The sequence below is a fragment of the Orbicella faveolata genome, unplaced genomic scaffold, assembly GCF_042242905.1.
Source record: "Orbicella faveolata isolate gen_17 unplaced genomic scaffold, um_ofav_v1 contig_1, whole genome shotgun sequence".
NCBI classification, from domain to species: domain Eukaryota; kingdom Metazoa; phylum Cnidaria; class Anthozoa; order Scleractinia; family Merulinidae; genus Orbicella; species Orbicella faveolata.
This window is the reverse complement of record NW_028301536.1, coordinates 13,337,160-13,354,550: the sequence shown is the minus strand read 5'-3', so window position 1 is coordinate 13,354,550 and position 17,391 is coordinate 13,337,160. Positions and strand designations below refer to the sequence as shown.

At 38.7% G+C, this 17,391-nt stretch overlaps 3 protein-coding genes across 3 annotated transcripts; 1 reads left to right on the top strand and 2 right to left on the bottom strand.

The window, feature by feature from the left end:
- Positions 1–5,094: 5,094 nt before the first annotated feature.
- LOC110061280 (band 4.1-like protein 1) lies at positions 5,095–7,064 on the bottom strand. The gene has a single exon (XM_020768122.2). The coding sequence runs from the start codon at positions 6,842–6,844 to the stop codon at positions 5,765–5,767; it is 1,080 nt and encodes a 359-aa protein (XP_020623781.1). The 5' UTR covers positions 6,845–7,064; the 3' UTR covers positions 5,095–5,764.
- Positions 7,065–7,964: 900 nt separating this feature from the next.
- Positions 7,965–11,265, top strand: LOC110061279 (band 4.1-like protein 1). The gene has a single exon (XM_020768121.2). It carries the CDS (start codon positions 8,389–8,391, stop codon positions 9,595–9,597), a length of 1,209 nt encoding a protein of 402 aa, XP_020623780.2. The 5' UTR covers positions 7,965–8,388; the 3' UTR covers positions 9,598–11,265.
- Positions 11,266–11,565: 300 nt separating this feature from the next.
- LOC110061271 (serine/threonine-protein phosphatase CPPED1-like) lies at positions 11,566–17,345 on the bottom strand. Its single transcript, XM_020768110.2, has 2 exons — positions 16,727–17,345; positions 11,566–14,755 (listed from the first exon to the last, which is right to left on the bottom strand). Exons 1-2 carry the CDS (start codon positions 17,259–17,261, stop codon positions 14,310–14,312), a joined length of 981 nt encoding a protein of 326 aa, XP_020623769.1. The 5' UTR covers positions 17,262–17,345; the 3' UTR covers positions 11,566–14,309.
- Between the last annotated feature and the right edge of the window lie 46 nt (positions 17,346–17,391).

Here is a 17,391-nt window from a genome sequence, read left to right as displayed (position 1 = left end):
TTCCAACAATGCCACTGATATAAAAAGGAACATTGAGAATTAAAAGGGAAAAGATCCGTTCACTGTAAAATTCAAAATTAATCGTAATTTTAGAAGGTTATAAGTTGTTTCCTTTAAACCGCACAGGAGTGGAAAACAACTGGCGTTCCTTTCATTCTAGAAATCTCTAGAGGGGAAAGTATTTGTCATCCTGATTAACCCATTTCTGTTCCGTTGTATATAATGAATAATTTATCTTGTTTCAGGAGCAAGAGAGCAATGATCTTTTTTTGCACCCTAAATCCAGGGAAATTAGTTTATACTTTATCAGTAAGACCCGTAGACTTCACTAACAGGATTGAAAAACTAATCAAAAAGGATTGTATATGAGATAAATAAAGCATAAGCCCCGAGAATTCTATGGGGGAAGCTTCTAACACGTTTGCTGAAAATAATCAGCTATGAAACAAAGTTTTGTCGGTAAAATTATATTATATATTCTACTATAATATACGAGATATTTATATGTCTGGATTTATCAAACCAATGTCAATTAAAAGTGGACCATTTTCGCTTCAACGCGCTCTAAGCATTTTTTGTTCTTGCCAAAGTGGGCGATATAAAAACACAAACGAATGTCGGTCTTTTTTCCTCTTCTTCCTTATCCCCCTTTTTGTATTCTTTTTTTCCCATCACTTGAAGTGATTCAGTTTTAGGTCTTTAAATAATCATAAAATCAAAGACTGTAGCCTACCATGTGAAAAAAGAACGAACTTTTAATTTATTAGCACCGTTTTCATAAATCCTGTCATATATAAAAATATATACGGTGTAATAGTCCAGATATATTGTAAGAAGTATAGTTTTAAGTCTTAGTTTCGATTCGATAAGTAAGGATGGTTCTATCCGTAAAGAATCACAAGAAAAAGCTAGAGAATTGATCAGATATGACATAACTTGTCGGCTGAGGCATTCCTGGTTTTTTTATACACTTCCTTTTATTTTTTTCGTGACAAAAATCGTGCTTCACTTGAGAATCGACTTTAGCAGTTTAAATCCATTTAAAGTGAACAAAGTAAACTGAGGGGAAGAACGGAAAATTATTCTGGCATTACATTATTGATAGATCTTATCCTAGAAATTGTTCCCGTTGTCAATCAAATAAGGCATAAGAAATTAAACGGAAAACAATTGGTACGTTGCTCTCGCTCTCAAAAATGCAAAATGTCAAAATGTAAATTAAAGCTTTTTTATTTTTATATGGATGTTTTGTTACAGGGCTTGTGGTAAATGTTTTTCTTTTTTATTGGGTTTGTAATAGATGTTCAGCCTTGTTAAGTTTTGTTAAGTACCTTGCTCCTTGGCAATCACCACAAGAAGCGTAAATAGCGCAATGAACCAATAAGAACGCGAGATGAAGTAAATCGGCAACCGATGCTAAATGCAAGAGTCCAGTAAGTCCCATTTGATTTGTAATCACTGCAAATCTGGAACAAAATTTTCGCTCCAGATTGGTTGAACAGATAAGCGGCTTGCTCAGAGCAGTAAAAACACATTGCATGTGATCTTTGAACGACTTACAGAGTGACACATGTATTATTCTCTAACGTCGACCAGCCAAAATGTTCTCTTTTTGAATAAATACTGTGTAGTAAATTAATTAAAGCTTTCGAGCAGGGTCAGCATGAAAAATAATTAAGCGTTTGCAAACACAATCCGTATTTTTAGCTAGGCGGACGTTCATTGGGCAAATGCGGCTCACAGAAAGATATGTGACGAGCAGGGAACCACCTGTCTTAACCCTCGTACAGCAACAATAACAACAACAACAACTACAACAACAGTCTTTATTTACACTATTCAGGTACTAGCTTACTCACACCCCAACCGTGGTACAAGGGAGGGGGAGAGGTAAATGGCACCCCTGCCCTGGGTTTTCGTTCTGTTAAGGCAAAAAGAAATAAATTTACATTGATTAGCTTGCTGGAGCTTACTCTATAAGATGATATCATTTATGTTGGTTATGACGCCATTAGACCCGCCATCTTGGATTTCACTATTTTCTTAAATAGTCAAGAAATAACGGAAATGAATACAAAATCAAGCCAAATGCTTATAAAAGGTTGAAATTCATGAATTTATGCAATTTGATGAAGAAAACTCGAAGAAATACAGAATTATCTCAAAAAAGCTGATTTTTGGCCAGATCTACATGAAGTTTGATGGTTGCCATGGCCACATCAAAAACGATGGACACACAATTGACATATCAAAATTTCTGTAGAGAATAAATGAAGAGCTACTGAAAGTTTCAGCCCCGTAGAACTCTTAGAGTAAATCGTCTTTTCAAAACTTTGAAAAAAACCTTATGGGGTTGTACTTCCGAGGGTTAAGAGACGATCGACCTCCCGCAAGGTCACCAGTTTTCCAAAATATCGCCATTATTGCAATCCGTTGTAAGCTGCCACCACTTCTTGCGGGCGACCGCAACCACTTTTAGGCTTTTTTATTTCTTATTTTTACCTCCGACGGGTTAATAGATTTCCGATCAAACCACTGGAGATACCGTCAATAAGACCCTAATACAAAGACTATAAAGCTAAGATAAATATTATTTCCGACGAATTAACTTGAGAAGAAACCCAAAATAAATATTTTGTCGGCATGAGATAGAACAGGGCCTGTTTACAAGGCCAGGGGCACCATGAGGAGTGATACTGTACATAAATATGGCCAGGTTATTGATCAAGCGTGAGGTTAAGATAGCTGGATGTTGTCAAGATGGCTGGATCTTTTTTTGCGAGTTTATGGACCGAGTAAGTAGGACTAAGTAAGAGTCAGTCACTTTAATTAAGTCTTACTTAGCTACATAGAAAGCTACTTCACAGGTCTGCTCACAACAAAAATAAGAAATGAAATAACTTACAATGAATAATATTAAAAATTGTATAATTACTGTTAACGTCGATAAAATAGGAGAGACGGAATCGAGGCCCATAAACTCGCAAAAATAAGAACGAGGCCAATATCCAACCATCTTGATCGAACAAGTTTGGTCATTAAAAGGATTTATTGTATGGCTCTCGGGTAAATTTTTCTCGTGGAGCACTGTGGGTAGTCCTGAGCGGCCTGAAGATAGCGCAATCTTGCCCGCTCGGGTGGCCAATCACAACGCAGGATTTGATTCGTCTTTACTCACGGAGATAGCCGTAAATGGTAGGGTATATCCGAGTGTTGCCAACTCAACCGCGTTCTTTTAGTCCTCGTTTTGTTCTTTGTCTTGTTTTCCAGATTTCATTCGTTCCTAGGATCAGTGGATTTTCCTTTGTATAGTCTCGTAGGAATGGCCCCTAACCTTTTCTTGCTTGACCTTGGCTCCTACCCACCTTTCCTGCCCGTGTTTCTTTTTTTTTTTGGGGGGGGGGGGGTGTATTTTCGGGGGTAGTTCTGACGTCCGTCTGACCGCCTTTGTTTCAGTTGCAAGCGGTAGCTCAGCTCTGTTAGTTCAGCGTCTTTAATCGTTTCTTACTTGTCGGCTATATATAGTAGTATTGTAACTGGCGAAGGTCTTTGATCGAAACGTTAATTAAATTTTTTGCTTTTCTTAACGTCCATGTGGTGAGGTTTGGATTGTGAATCCTCTTGATCTCCTGACGCTGTGGCAACTTTGTTGGCTTGAGGCTTCTACAAACAGAACAGCTATATAGAGTGTATACAGTCAGACCTGTATTTAAAGGCGGACACCCTTGGGACCCTCACTAGTGTTCGCTTAATACACAGCAGGGTGTCCGCTCTAAGCAGGTTCTAATATATAGTGCAATAACAGTTACTTATTAACCCTTTTTTAACTCAGAGTAACACAGTGAAAGATCAAAGACTTCTCATAGCACAATGTCCAGTCAGTCAATGCATCAATCTGGAATAACCTACTTAGCTTTCAAACGACATCGCTGAACAATGTTAAAGGAGTCTGAGCTGAGCTTTCAGAAGTAAAAAATTCTTGCAGGTTTTGTGCAACAAAATGGCTTAATATAGGTGTTTGCGTCCGCTTTACAGAGGTGTCCGCTGAATGCAGGTTTATTTTACAGTAAATGTAGGAAGAAAATTTTGGGACTCAAGCTGATGTCCACTTAATAGAGGGTGTCCGCTTAATGTGGGGTCCGCTTAATACAGGTTTCACTGTATACGTATCAGTCATCTTGCCTGGGTGTGGCCGTTACCATGTCTAGGTGACTACAAGGAGCCATACGCCGTGCGAGCTAGGGCGCATATGTGGACCAATGTAGTTCAGCCATCCAACAGAGGTCTGGCAGATGCGACCACTTCGCGGTAAAGGTGTTACCACTCCATACTCTCCACCATACACCCCATCGGAATTCACGTCCCATAAACAAGGATGGTGTTGTTCAGTTTTGTCGTACAAGTTCAAAACCTTTAGCAATATCACGTTGACTGGAATTGATTACGACTGAATGTCATTGAAATAACACGTTGTTTTCACGCGCGATTTGGAAAGAAGTTGGAGTTGCAAACCTAGGCGAGACAAAACTCGTCTTTCATTGAAATCGAGACAATGCAAAAATAAGTTAAATGGCCCTTAAAAATTTGGTATAAATCGCCGCGAAACCGAAAATGTTGTGTACAATTGTTTCGTCAACTCTTTGCGTTCCACTCGTACTATTTAAAGGCTGTGAACGTGCATTCACACCTTCGCGTTGCTTGCAACTCCTTTTTTACTAGTTTCTGCGTCCGACCATGGAGCTACTCAAAATCCCGATCAATAAACTTGAATTTATAGCTTCACCATCAGGGATTACTCTGTGTAGGCTTTGAAGGCAAAACAATTTGTATTTTAGCGCGAGAAATAGCTTCCGGAAAGGATTTGGTACTAAAGGAAAAATTGCGAGAGGGATTGGGACTCGCCAGACTCGTGCCCGAGCCCTGGTTCTGTGGGACTTTGTGTCTCGCGTGTCACGCAAGACATCTCGAGAGTAAAACGAGAAGAAAAAGATGATGTTTTGTAGTCTGGGAATTGCTGGGATATAATTCACAAACACATATTAAAAACTTCGGTACCTTCCCATGGTTATGAAAGCAGAACATTTCTGAAACAAGTTGTTTTCTTAAAATGCAATACTTTAATCTCTTTTTAAACTCTTCATAATGAGTAATTATTTTCCCGTTTTACAAATAATTGGTAAATAATTGCTGTACAATACTTTTAGACATATTCTTAACATCCTTTGTTTGATTATCGGCCGTTTCTTACTAAACAAGCCCATAATCAACTGTGGTCGGTTCATTCTCAGTTTCGAAATTATGTTGAAATCATCATATAACATATTTACAAATGTTTTGTGTTCAGATGGGAAAGCAGTACATAACGTCTAAGTTTATTTTAAAAGCCGGTTCATATTTTACATAAGCCAAGAAAAGGTTTTTAGATTAATTACCAATTATCAGACAATAACTGTGTAAGCCTCATAATAATTGATTATGTTTTTTTTTTTTATTTCCGCTCTAAGATGTCTTTGCTTCTAATGACCCAATTTCTTTACTTAACTGCTTGCTCAGAAACTGAGCCTGGGGATTAAATTTGGACGACTTTCGAAACTTCTACTTCCTAGCTTCCGTAATTCTGAAACAGTCGTTACGGCATGTAAGAGTACATGCAGTCGATCTATACTCGATATTTCAGATCCACGGGATTTCGCCAGCAAGTCAGTTGGCCAATTCGGGAACAAGAGTAGATAATTTTCTCCATGGACTGAATAAAAGATATAGTTTACTTCATCGTTGCTCTTCTTAAGGAGAGATTTACTTTACCAGCCAATCCCGTGCGAATCTTGTTCATGGATTTAGCTTCCAATGACAGGCTTCTCATAGTTTTAGCCCTCTCAGGGTTGTCTTCAAAGAAGAACTTCTGGTGATTCTTTGCGTCCACCATCAAGCGTTGAGAGGCCTTGTATCCATATAAGCCTTTGTGGAAGCGAAAAGCCTGGCATGTCATGTTCTCTTCATCTCTTCCTTCTGCTACATACATGTAAAACTTTGCGTTATCGCAGAACATCGAGATGATGTCACGCCAGTGAAAATTGTGACACACTGCACCGGCTTCTGGAAATTTGTTCTTCAGCTGACAGACACGGATCCCGTGAATTGAAACGCAGAAAACTACTTCATCCCCGTTGCTATCAAAACCTCCATAGTGCATCCAGGCACCGTAGCTCTCCAACTCTTTACAAATGTCAAGGGCCGCCGAGACCGCTTCCTCGCGGGTCATCCCGCGATGCGATTTATGCAAATCTTTGACCATCACCTCGTAATCCTCCTCGCTAATGTTCCCGTCGGAGTTAATACCCGTGGGTGGGCAGTAGAATAATCCTAAAAGATCTTCTAGATATCCCGGCTTGTGTCTCTTGGCACTGAAATCCCCGAGCATGGCTTGCACGTAGAATCCATCGATTAAAGCATGCTTGCTAACGGGGAGGGAAAACTTTCCTCGGTTTATGAGCGCCTTCAGCTGGCGCAGGATGAGTATTTGCATGTCTTTCGAAAGTTTAATGGGGTCTGGCGGGAACACTTTCACGGCGAATTGGTACAACAAGGGTTTGGTCTTTCGAGAAGAGCGGATTTCTTTATCCAGATTCAGCCAGGCGACGTCACCATCTTCGCGATCGATGTACTGCAGACCAAAGTACTGCTTGTAATAGGGAGGGACTTGAGCTTTTTCACACACTCTGTCAAACAGCTCACTTCCCTGCACTGTCTTCTCATCAAATGTCGTGCTGAATTGCGAGTTGTCGAGGAGCACAACTTGACATTCTAATACGTTCGAAGTAGATCGAAGAAATTTTAAAGACATGGTTAGTCACACACGATCTTTCCTTGTGAATCAGGTAGTAATTGCAACGTTGTGGTTGTCTCTCTCCGATGAGAAATTTCCTGCACAAACATTCACAGGAAATATCGATAGTTTCGTTCTACACAACCTCCTGATCCTTGGTCAAATATTGGGCGTTCCTACAATACCTACTGTTGTTTGTAATTGGATGCTATTTTTACCTCTGTTTATACGTGACCACTTTTGAGGCAGGGCTAAAGAGCATCTTGGAAACGCCGGATTAACACAGATCAGATGACCATGACGTTGGTCGAACTATGTGGAAAATGAAAGCAAAACATTTTAGCCGCGAGTTCCCGTCGTAGTTGTAATAATGAAATTAGTGATCGTGCTAATGGCAACAAAAGAATGTATAAATTATTAAATTGGAGACAACCAAATATTGGTTAATGGTCCATAAGCATGGTTTATTAAATAACACTAGTGCACTTTTCATGACGTCATCTTGCGCCGGAAAAGGTAGTGTATCACACACAGTGCAAAGGCGTGATACAGAGCATGATGGCTCTCATGCAATCTTTCGTGCTGTTGAAGGCCAGATGCAGTCAACCTGATCAAAAAAGGAACATTTGTTTATTTGTATTAGCCTGATGTTATCATCAATGGAATTGGCAAAGGTCCTACATACCAGAAGAAAATTTATTCTCATTGCGGAAACACTGAACGGGAGACTAATGAAACTTGTGATTTTTCTCTCTTGCGACATAAATTCCTGCTTATTTTTTCGCGGGGGAACAAATCCAGTTTTACAATCGAATGCTTCTCTCTTTAGTTTCTTAAGCTGTGAACGTCGTTGTCAAAAGAATCAACCTGTCCTCTAGGACATCTCTAGTGATCAAACCAAACTAATATAATAGCAAGCTTATAACCTTCACGAGCCGAGTTATTACAAGTTTCTGACTGTTGTTATGATTGAGGTTGCTTTGTAGAGGACTTTAATTTTGTCACGTCCTTTACATGTGATCAGTGGAGTCAACCTTTATAATCCCTAAAAAAGACAAAAGGGAAAAAAGAGGAAAGGGAAGATCAAGGTAGACTGCAGTAACGTTTTTCTTTACACCAGACTCATGGCCTCAGATTTTAAGTGATTCTTTTCATACAGAAAAATACTTTGGTTCCGAAATGAAGTGTACTGTTAAGAAGAGTCACGCAGAAATCCCGGTGGGTTTCTGCTCTGTTGATTTCGTAGTGATCTGAAATAACTGGACATGAAATGTGAGACAGACACGCGAAAAACGCGCGAGATTTGCGCGGGAAACCTTTGAGAGTCACGAGGACCAATGAGAGGGCAGGATTGAATACAAACAAAATACTTCAGGGAGTAATATTTTTTGCACGACGATCACGGTAATATTTGAAATGGTGTCCGCTTAATTTTTGAATGAGCAACGTGCTGCGCACTATTTCTAGTATTCACATTTCAAAGAGCGAAAATTTCCGCAACGAACAAAGTTGATGTTTACTTGATCCAAAAAAGAGCTTTGCTAAGCTGTTTCACTTTCGAAATGGCGTCTGTTACGAAATCAGTGAGATTTGGGAGAAGAAAATCAATGGGAAAACTAGAGTGTCAAGTTGTACTTCTAGATAATTCCCTCTTTGTGGCTACTTTTGACAAGAAGTCTACAAAAGGACAAGAGCTTTTTGGCAATGTGTGTCATAAGCTTGGTTTGCCGCCAAATGCGAGAAACTACTTCGGGTTACAGTTCGTTGATGGGGTCGATGGCGAGTTGTCGTGGCTTGATTTAGAAAGAGAAATACGACCTCAGCGAAGAAAACCTTACACTTTTCAGTTTGCTGTCAAGTTCTATCCATCAGATGCCAGCGTCGAGTCCAAAGAAGTCCAGGAACTACTGGTTTTACAAATCAAAGATTCTTTGATTCGGGGTAAATTTGTCACTTCGGTCAATGAACATGCGATCTTGGACGGGTTCTTCGCTCAAGCCCTTCTTGGGGACTTCAAACCTAAGTTTCACACTCGTGGCTACCTGGAGGATTTATTGGGATCATTTTTTGCTCCACCGAATGGAATAAATTGTGATGTTGAACTGAGCGAAGATAACTACGAAGGCATGGTGTACAATTTACATCGTTCGCATAAAGGTATGACCGCGAGCGAGGCAAGAATCGCTTTCTTGGAGATCGCCCACTGCCTTCCGTTTTACGGTATGTCGTTACACCATGGAGCGACGGATAAAAACGGTAATTCAGTGGTGTTGGCTATTTGCAGTAGCGGAGTTCTTGTATTCGATGTAGATAACTTTGGAGTACCGGGTAATGTGACTGTGAACTTCCCGTGGCATGAAATCGTCACCATGATTTATCAAAACAGGAAATTTTATGTGGTTGTTTACTCAGAGGAAAGGAAAGACGGAGGTAGTTTTTCGTACAGGTTTCACGGGCATTTCGGTCACAAGGCCGCAGAAAGAGTTCTCAACGACGCTTTACAGCATCAGGCGCTTTTTCACCAGCCAGAGAAGAAGCTATTTCGACGAAGCAAGTCCTTTGGCGAGGTGGATTCTCATTTGGCCATGGGGCAGTTCAAGCGGAACGACAAGAAATACGCTACGACTACTGGCAAGATCCGTAGCCGCGGATCTTTCAAGAAATTCACCGATTCTATCAAACGAAAGATGCCTCGGAGGCAGAGAAGTGCTAACTTGTCGGATTCAGCAGTTGAGGAAAGCCCCAACACTAGCGTAATGACTTATGTGTAAAGTCTTTCTTTGTTACAAATTAATTGTACATTCGCGTATCTGTAGTATTGAATACACGTGGCTAGCTATAAATTTGCTATTTAATACCTTAACAGTGGCAAAAGTCTTTGAAGCGAGACGAAGTGCTTTCGAAGGACTAGTCCATATGTAAGGGACTATCACGATAGGTTAATTTACATACTGCTTTCCCCAAGGTCAAAGATGTAGGCAATATTGTTTACAGTAGAACCCCGTTGATACGACCACATTCGGGCCGTGGAAAATTGGTCGCATTAACGGGATGGTCGTATTAAAGGGATTCTTTAAATAAGAAAATGACTGACTGAGCATTTTTGGGCCAGAATAAAGTGGCCGCATTAACGAGGTGGTCGTATTAATGGGGTGGTCATAAGGCGGGGTTCCACTGTATTTATTTTTGCAGTGTTTGCTAATGATCAATATCTATACCAAGATCTTGTCACTTCAGAAGAGAGAGAGATGGTAAAGAATTGAAAAAGGGAATTATGTTACTTATATATATACTTTTTAAATAACTGGTTCACTTTGGAAATGGGTAACAAACCATTGCGACATCCTTTAGGGGGTAGAAAGGGTACCAGAATCTCCCTTGCCAGTGCCTTAGACGTCATGGCCTCCTCCCCTCTTCTCTAAAAATGTTACTGATCTAAGCTTATTGGCATTAGTCAAATGGTTGAAGTATTTTGGCTAAAACTGACGATTGTGTTAGTCCAGAGCTTTGAGTGTTTGCTTCTAAATTGCCATAAGACTAACTGAATAATGGAATCATTAGAATGGAACTTGCATATCATATGACAATAACAAGTATGCTAGAAATATTTCCATTAAAATGCATCAGAAGCATATCACCTGGGTGATATGCTTCTGAATGCATACATAGGAAGTCTTTGAAATATTACGTTTCAAAAGCTTGTGTAGTTCCAGAAAATATCCATACCTCCCCCACGGAAGGGGTCTTTTCTAACACCTCCCCACCCCTCTGGAAATTCCAGTCAAGCTTCATACATTTCTTTAAATTTTCTGGTCTTCCAGAACCCCCTACCTCCCCCGGAAATTCCAATCCCTTCTGTGGGAGGAGTATGAATATTTTCTGGAATTACACAATGCAATATTTTGACAAAGTGTTGTCATAAATATTATCAACCAGGGATGGTTAAGCTTCAAAGAAGCAGTCTATAGTACATTGTATATGTACATACAATGTATGCAAGGAAGCAAATATCTGAAGAGGACCAAAATTTCAATTTCATCTCCCTTGGGGTGTTGTTTCCTTATTTTTGAATTTTGAGTCGTTGTACTACAATTGATGCTTGTAACATGGTGTTGCCTTCTGATGGGAGTTTTTCATCATGTATTCGAAGCTCTTACAATTCCTTAGTGATGTTCACATATTTCAATGTGCCACAATTGTAGTTGTTTATTTAAAAAAATTATCTATTATTAAACTGATGTGAAAAAACAGCAACACTTATTTTAAGGCTGATGTGCTTTAGTATGCTGGACAAAATCTTGCTCTGACTTTTCAATGATAAAACGTTATTAATCAATGGTTTCAAACCAAGGTTGGTTGTTGTTGACAGCTTATGTCTCACAGAGTTAAGATACTGTGGTGAAGACATTTGTTGTTGGAAATTAAAATTAGACATGCCATATCTGTGTTGAATCTTTTTGTGTGATAGCTTTGTGTGATAACTTTGAAAATGGTACCACTATTTACTGGAAAATGGGCTTGGACCTGTGGTAACCCAAAGACCTAACAAGTTGTAATGTCTGGCTATCCTGGGCTCAGGATAATGCTATCCAATGGATAAATCACTATGCAGCGGTGGATAGTACAGTTTGTTTTACTAATGCATATCTAGTGAATACCAATTATCCAGTGAATGGTGTAACAACTAGGCCCTGTTTTTGCGACAATCAGTGAAAAAAATAATGCAGACCAAGCCACAGTCAAGTTTGAGTTGAAGCATTTATTCCAGTCAGTCTTGAGAAGGTAACAAAGTCGAATAACATTCAATTTTGCTAATATTTAACATATTTAGAGTTACTTGACATGTTCCAAGTCAGATAGAAGAAATGCTAAACTCTACAAAGTTGAGGCTATTTCTGATGCAACTGAAATGTTATATACACACTTCAAAGTGATTAATATACCATGCTTTTTTCCTTCAAGTTTTACAGTAGAGTTGAACCTCCACTAACAGCCACCTTCCTACAATGGCCACTTATCTTCCTCTCAGGAGATGGTCCATACATTCCCTCTTATTTTAACCTTTCAATAACGGCCACCTCTCCATAATGGCAACCGCCACCAAAGCGTGTCCCAAACTACGAAAATAACCTCCCCACAGCAGCCATTTAATCAACAACTGACAAATGCTGTGTACAAAACCCCATGTTATATAATTTGTAAAAGGTCACGAAACTTGATCTGTACCACAAGTCGTTGGTATCTGTTTCTGTTTGGTTTCTGATTTGTATATATGTATATCTCTATCATGGTTGCATTAGGTATTTCTATGCTACAATAAGCATTTTTAAATATAACAAATAATGTACCCCTGAAAAAAAAAGTGTCATATTACACCCCTCTCTCCCCATAATGGCCACCTCTTGAAAACAGCCACTTTTCTATCTCCAAGGTGGCTGCTGTGGAGATTTTAATCTGCAATATTTTACTCTTTGAAGAGGACAGGAAATGGTTTAAGGCTGGTAAACACCCTGCCAGAACCTGTGTCCACCTTCAAGTTGTGATTGAAGACTTTTATTGAGTATAAACAATAATATAAACAATTGGAGGTAATGAACTGGTGACATAATGCATTTTATCAAAGCCAGGTAACTTATGGCAAAAATGTTATAATTATAGAATTGATACACTGTTATATGTACAAGTTTCAACATAAGTATGGATTTATGAATATTAAATTTACTTACTTCTAGCACTGGTCAGTGTAATTCATAAAACATTACATGTACAATTCTATATGTAACAATGAAGTTTACAAATTGAATTTGGTTGGCAGAAATAGGGGCAGATCCAGAAAATTCAGATAGAGTGGGCAGAGCACAGTGTAGCAAATTCAAGCCAACCTCCCCCCCCCCCCCCCCCAAAAAAAAAAAGAAAAAAGAAAAAAAAAACATAAAAAATTCTACACTAAAGAGGGTTGGTAGCTATTTTTTAAATAAAATGCAGTAGTAGTCTTTTCTGAAATCCCTTAAATATAGATGAAAAAGCAATATACTACACAATGTGACTTAAATAACACTTGGTGATTCTAATATACTTTGTTATTGCTGTCCTTTACAATGCAATTTTGATTCTGTACATGCTGTGATTGGTTAAAAAGCCATCATTCTTTTTTATCAGGGTATAAACTATAGCAAAGCATGTTTCAATTTTTGTGGGATTAAATCTACATCATAATGACTATAACAAATTAACCCCTAATTAAGAACCACACTGTAACAACACTCCTGCTTTCTAAATTATTCTCTCATGATCTCAAATTTCCACAAGTCATTTTTTATGACAGTATAACAGTGACATGAACATGTTGAAAGTTTCTCCAATTGTCGATTAAACACTCATCACTTGTAGTGATGCCTTTCTTAACAAGTCAGTGGTTACAAGTAATCCAATGTTGTATGACAATAAAGAGTAAAACAAATAAAAATTAATAGAAGGTTATGTCGTCAACTGTTTAAATGATGTTCACATTGCTATGATTTCTACAATTGATTTTCCGCAAAAACAGCCATTCAAGTCTCTTAGCGATACCCTTCATCTTACATTATACTTCCTACTCCAGTAACCCCAGATGTTTAAGTACAACAACAATTCAAAAGGATCACATTTGACAGTATTTATGTATATACAGGTAATATTAAATTAAAATCAAGCCAAAAGACTTGTACATGATGGTCTGAAGCAATAGAAATTTCACAAACACCATTTGATTGGTAATAAGATTTGTCTCTGCTGTCACCAAAATTTTCATGTATGGTTTGCGTGCATGTACATGCAGCTCCAAATGTACACTGTAACAAATTCACATTTACCTCTGCGAACATAATGCTTTCAAGATAAGATTTCTGTTATTCTATGTTAGTGTGATAATAATCTCTAATACAAACTCTTTAAACATTCTTTGTTCAGCATGGTTACAAACTCAGCAACTTTTCTAGGTGTGAATCATCTTTCATGAGTCTGTTATGATAGTAATAAATAACCTTCAATGGGAAATAATCACATGGTTTCGCATTTTTGCACTCAAAAAGGAAGTGCTCTTTCAAAACACTGTAATAGGCCAAGCAGAAAGAGAAGGGAATCTCCGTCTTGCAGGGTAGTCTTGAGTGATTTCGAGACAAAAACAATAACTACATGTATTGACTATCAGAGAAAATTTGTCTCCATATCAAATACTTCCAGAATCACAACATACCAGTAAGTTAATCTCTTCTGCCTAAAGGCATACTAACCAGCACTCCTCTGGAGCATACTGCTGCTTCTGTCACTTCCAAACAGATGCCGACAATAATTGACACTGCAGCAGTAAAGCTGTTAGTACAAGCTAGCTACGGAATGTAAGTTGACAATAATTAGGATAAAACTACTGAAAATGATCACTTTTTTGACTGCAAAATGATTGTATTGGGTTTTAAAAACTCTTTCACTGAGATTGGGCTGATGATTAAAGAGTAACACTGCTTGGAACACTGTCCAGTTCATAATACTCATGAGTGATTTTTTCTGAGCCCACACTGACAATCCTCATTCCTGAATCTTTGTCATTGTTAATTTGCTGACCAATAGCACTTGTGACAACCATTTCCAACCCCTCATCAAAACCACCGGCATTTCTGTGATAATGACCTGCAAAAACATATTTAATTCCTGCGTTCTTTATCTTTGTTAGCATTTGTTTGCGTATGTTTTTCTTAATATTGAAATAACCGTCATTCTCATCAGGATTGCCAAAAAACCAAGGAATGTGTTGAAACACCACAACATGTTGTGCTCCACATGTTTTTGCAAATCCAAGCTGTTCATCTAGCCAGTTGTCTTGTTCCTGTTTGTGCTTGGTTACCTGACTGGCATCTTTATAAAACTGACTATTGAGAACTATAAAGAAAACTCCTAAAAAGAAAACACAGAGAAGTTAAAATTACCTTGTAATATTTCACACCAATGTGACAACTGACAACTAAAGGAACATATTTGTATTATTATGCATGCAAATACTGAGTTGAACCCTTTCAAAACATGTATCAATGAAGTTCTTTTATCTTTATCAAGTCATTTTTGGAAGATGCATGCACGTTTGTCAGTCTAAAGGGGAATAGTCTCAAGGTGTGATAACAAAACAGAAACAATTTTTTCCAATTATTGGATGACTTTGCCAAGGAAAACAGTTGAACATGCTTCAATTATTTCAGCAGACACAAGGCATCCCTCATTTGAATCAATACAAGGGTGTCAGTGGAGACTGTAGCTAGCGTCATGGCTTTGCAATACAAATGATTTAAGAGCTGTAAATCAATTGAGTGTATGTTTGCCTTCTACAGCCACTTCATTATATACATGTATATCAACAAGTTTGATGAAAATGTTTTAGAGAGCCCTTGCTTACTGTACATACAGGTCTTGTATCCAGTTTGACCTAGAATTTGAAAATGCTGGTTTTTCAAGAGGGAGGAAAACTGGAGTACCTGAAGAAACCCCTTGGAATCACAACAAACTTAACCACATCTGTCATATGGCACCAGGCCGGAATCAAACCTGAGCCACATTGTGGGGAGGCAAATGCTGTCACCACTGTGCCATCCCTGCTTTTTTTCATTTTTGAGGGCGTTTTAAAGAATTCCAAAGACATTTAAAACACTTCTTGGTGTGTTTCACCAAACAATGCTGTCACCAGTGCTTTTCCCTTGAATATGAGAGAATTGGGATGTGTTCTGTCATTTACAGGAGCTTTTCTTTTCTTTCATATTTCCTTTAATTAACTTTCAATATTTTCAAAAATGCCTGAGTTAAGGCTGTAATATCTGAAGTTTTCGACCTTGGGGTGTGAGACTCTCTCCTGGCTAAGGATAAACAGGAAACTGAAAACTTAAGACTTCCCTGTTTTACTAATTAGAGAGAAGCCAATGAATAAGAAATGAGACTCACTTTTGTCTTCCCTGGGAAATCCCCTTTAACTTAGTGCACCTTGCACTCAAGCATTTAGAACCTCATTTGTATCTCAATTAAGACAGAAAACATCTGATAGCTAACGGAAAAATGAAAAAACTTTTTCTTGAGACCTGTAAGGTCTGACATGCACAATCAAGCTATTGTTCCCACATGCTGATACTAAATGGCCAAAGGGCTTTAAGTCTTTTAACAGAACTGGTTTGGAAAATGGCACCCAATCTGTATTGAATTGTACAGGCTTATTTTTTTGTAGTATTTTGCAGTATTGCATTCATATTTCACCCCTCATTCATGTGCCAGCTTCAAAGTAAAGACGTTAAAGTTTGTATGAGCCTACAATTTTAGATCGCGTAAGAGTCTTTCCACCCCGTTCTGTACACCTCCAAGACAACATTTTTACGTGTGCAAATTCAGATCAAGTCCAAAATTTCTAAATAACGAGCTTATTAGTCAGCTTTGTGCAACCGTGGAGTGAAAATCTTTACTTTATTCTTTTTCCACGGGCCTCACTGCATGCATGCGACCGATAAATAGTCTTGACTTTCTAGCCCGCTGTCCCTCCCACGCGATGCATGGTCCACAGTAGTGAGTACATGTACGGGTAAGTAGTAAGCCTTTACACCTTCACTAAATCTTTCACGTACTGGACAATTTTTTTGTTAATTGAAGTTAAGGTGAAGAACTATCCTTATAATTAGGTAGCTTCTTGAAACGACCTGGCTGCACAGTCCATTATTAAAATGGACCTTTTGAGGACTCCAGAGCGAAATGTTTTTAAAATATGCAATTGAAAACAATCGACGATAATGAAACATTTAATGGACAAGAAACATTGCACCTTATCTTTGCGGAAGGAATAAAGATGTAGTTAAAATTATCGTATAAAGCGTTGCCTAAAAAAGTCCAAAAACTTACCTCCAACCCAAAAAGAATAGAAGTCATCGCCGAAATTGTTCCTATACTTTTGCAAAGATTCTTGTGTTGGCGAATCTCCCACGTCGTGGTTTCCACAAACGCAAATGAGCGGTATACTGGGGTCGAGTTCTTTGAAAATCTTCTTAAAATCCTCAACTTGTGGATCGTTATATTGTTCCCAAGGAAAAGCGTTCACCAAGTCACCACAAACCACAAAGAACCGTGGTTTCGGTGACAACTTGTTTGCGGCCGAAATGGCCTTTCGCGTCAGGACGATCTCCTTCGCCCATGTTTGCTCAGCAAGCGGGACTTCATTCCATGAATCGATCAGACCAAATTGCGTGTCTGCAGCATGGATGAAACAGAAAGGACCTTGCCACCTCCCTTCTGTTTCGTAAGTAAAACCAGGGTACTTCTTGTTAACGGCCTTTGTAAGCGCGCCTTCTGCCATCTTGTCGATCCAACACCTGCTCTTCCGAATAGGAAGAGACCTGGAACTAGTCTGTGATAAAACATCCTGTTTGCACTTTGTCATTATCCTCCGCAAGATTTGTCAAACAAAACGAGAAAAAATTAATTTGCGCTTTTTCTGGCATTTCAGACAGCAGGTGTATTAATTCGAGGCTCGCTTGTTTTTCCAAAAGTGCGTAGTCTGCTAGCGTGAC

Coding starts and splice junctions, on each gene's coding strand:
- LOC110061280 (XM_020768122.2), bottom strand. CDS start 6,844: ATGTCTTTAAAATTTCTTCGATCTACTTCGAACGTATTAGAATGTCAA.
- LOC110061279 (XM_020768121.2), top strand. CDS start 8,389: ATGGCGTCTGTTACGAAATCAGTGAGATTTGGGAGAAGAAAATCAATG.
- LOC110061271 (XM_020768110.2), bottom strand. CDS start 17,261: ATGACAAAGTGCAAACAGGATGTTTTATCACAGACTAGTTCCAGGTCT. Junction 14,756..16,726: donor CTATTCTTTTTGGGTTGGAG/GTAAGTTTTTGG, acceptor TTTTCTTTTTAG/GAGTTTTCTTTATAGTTCTC.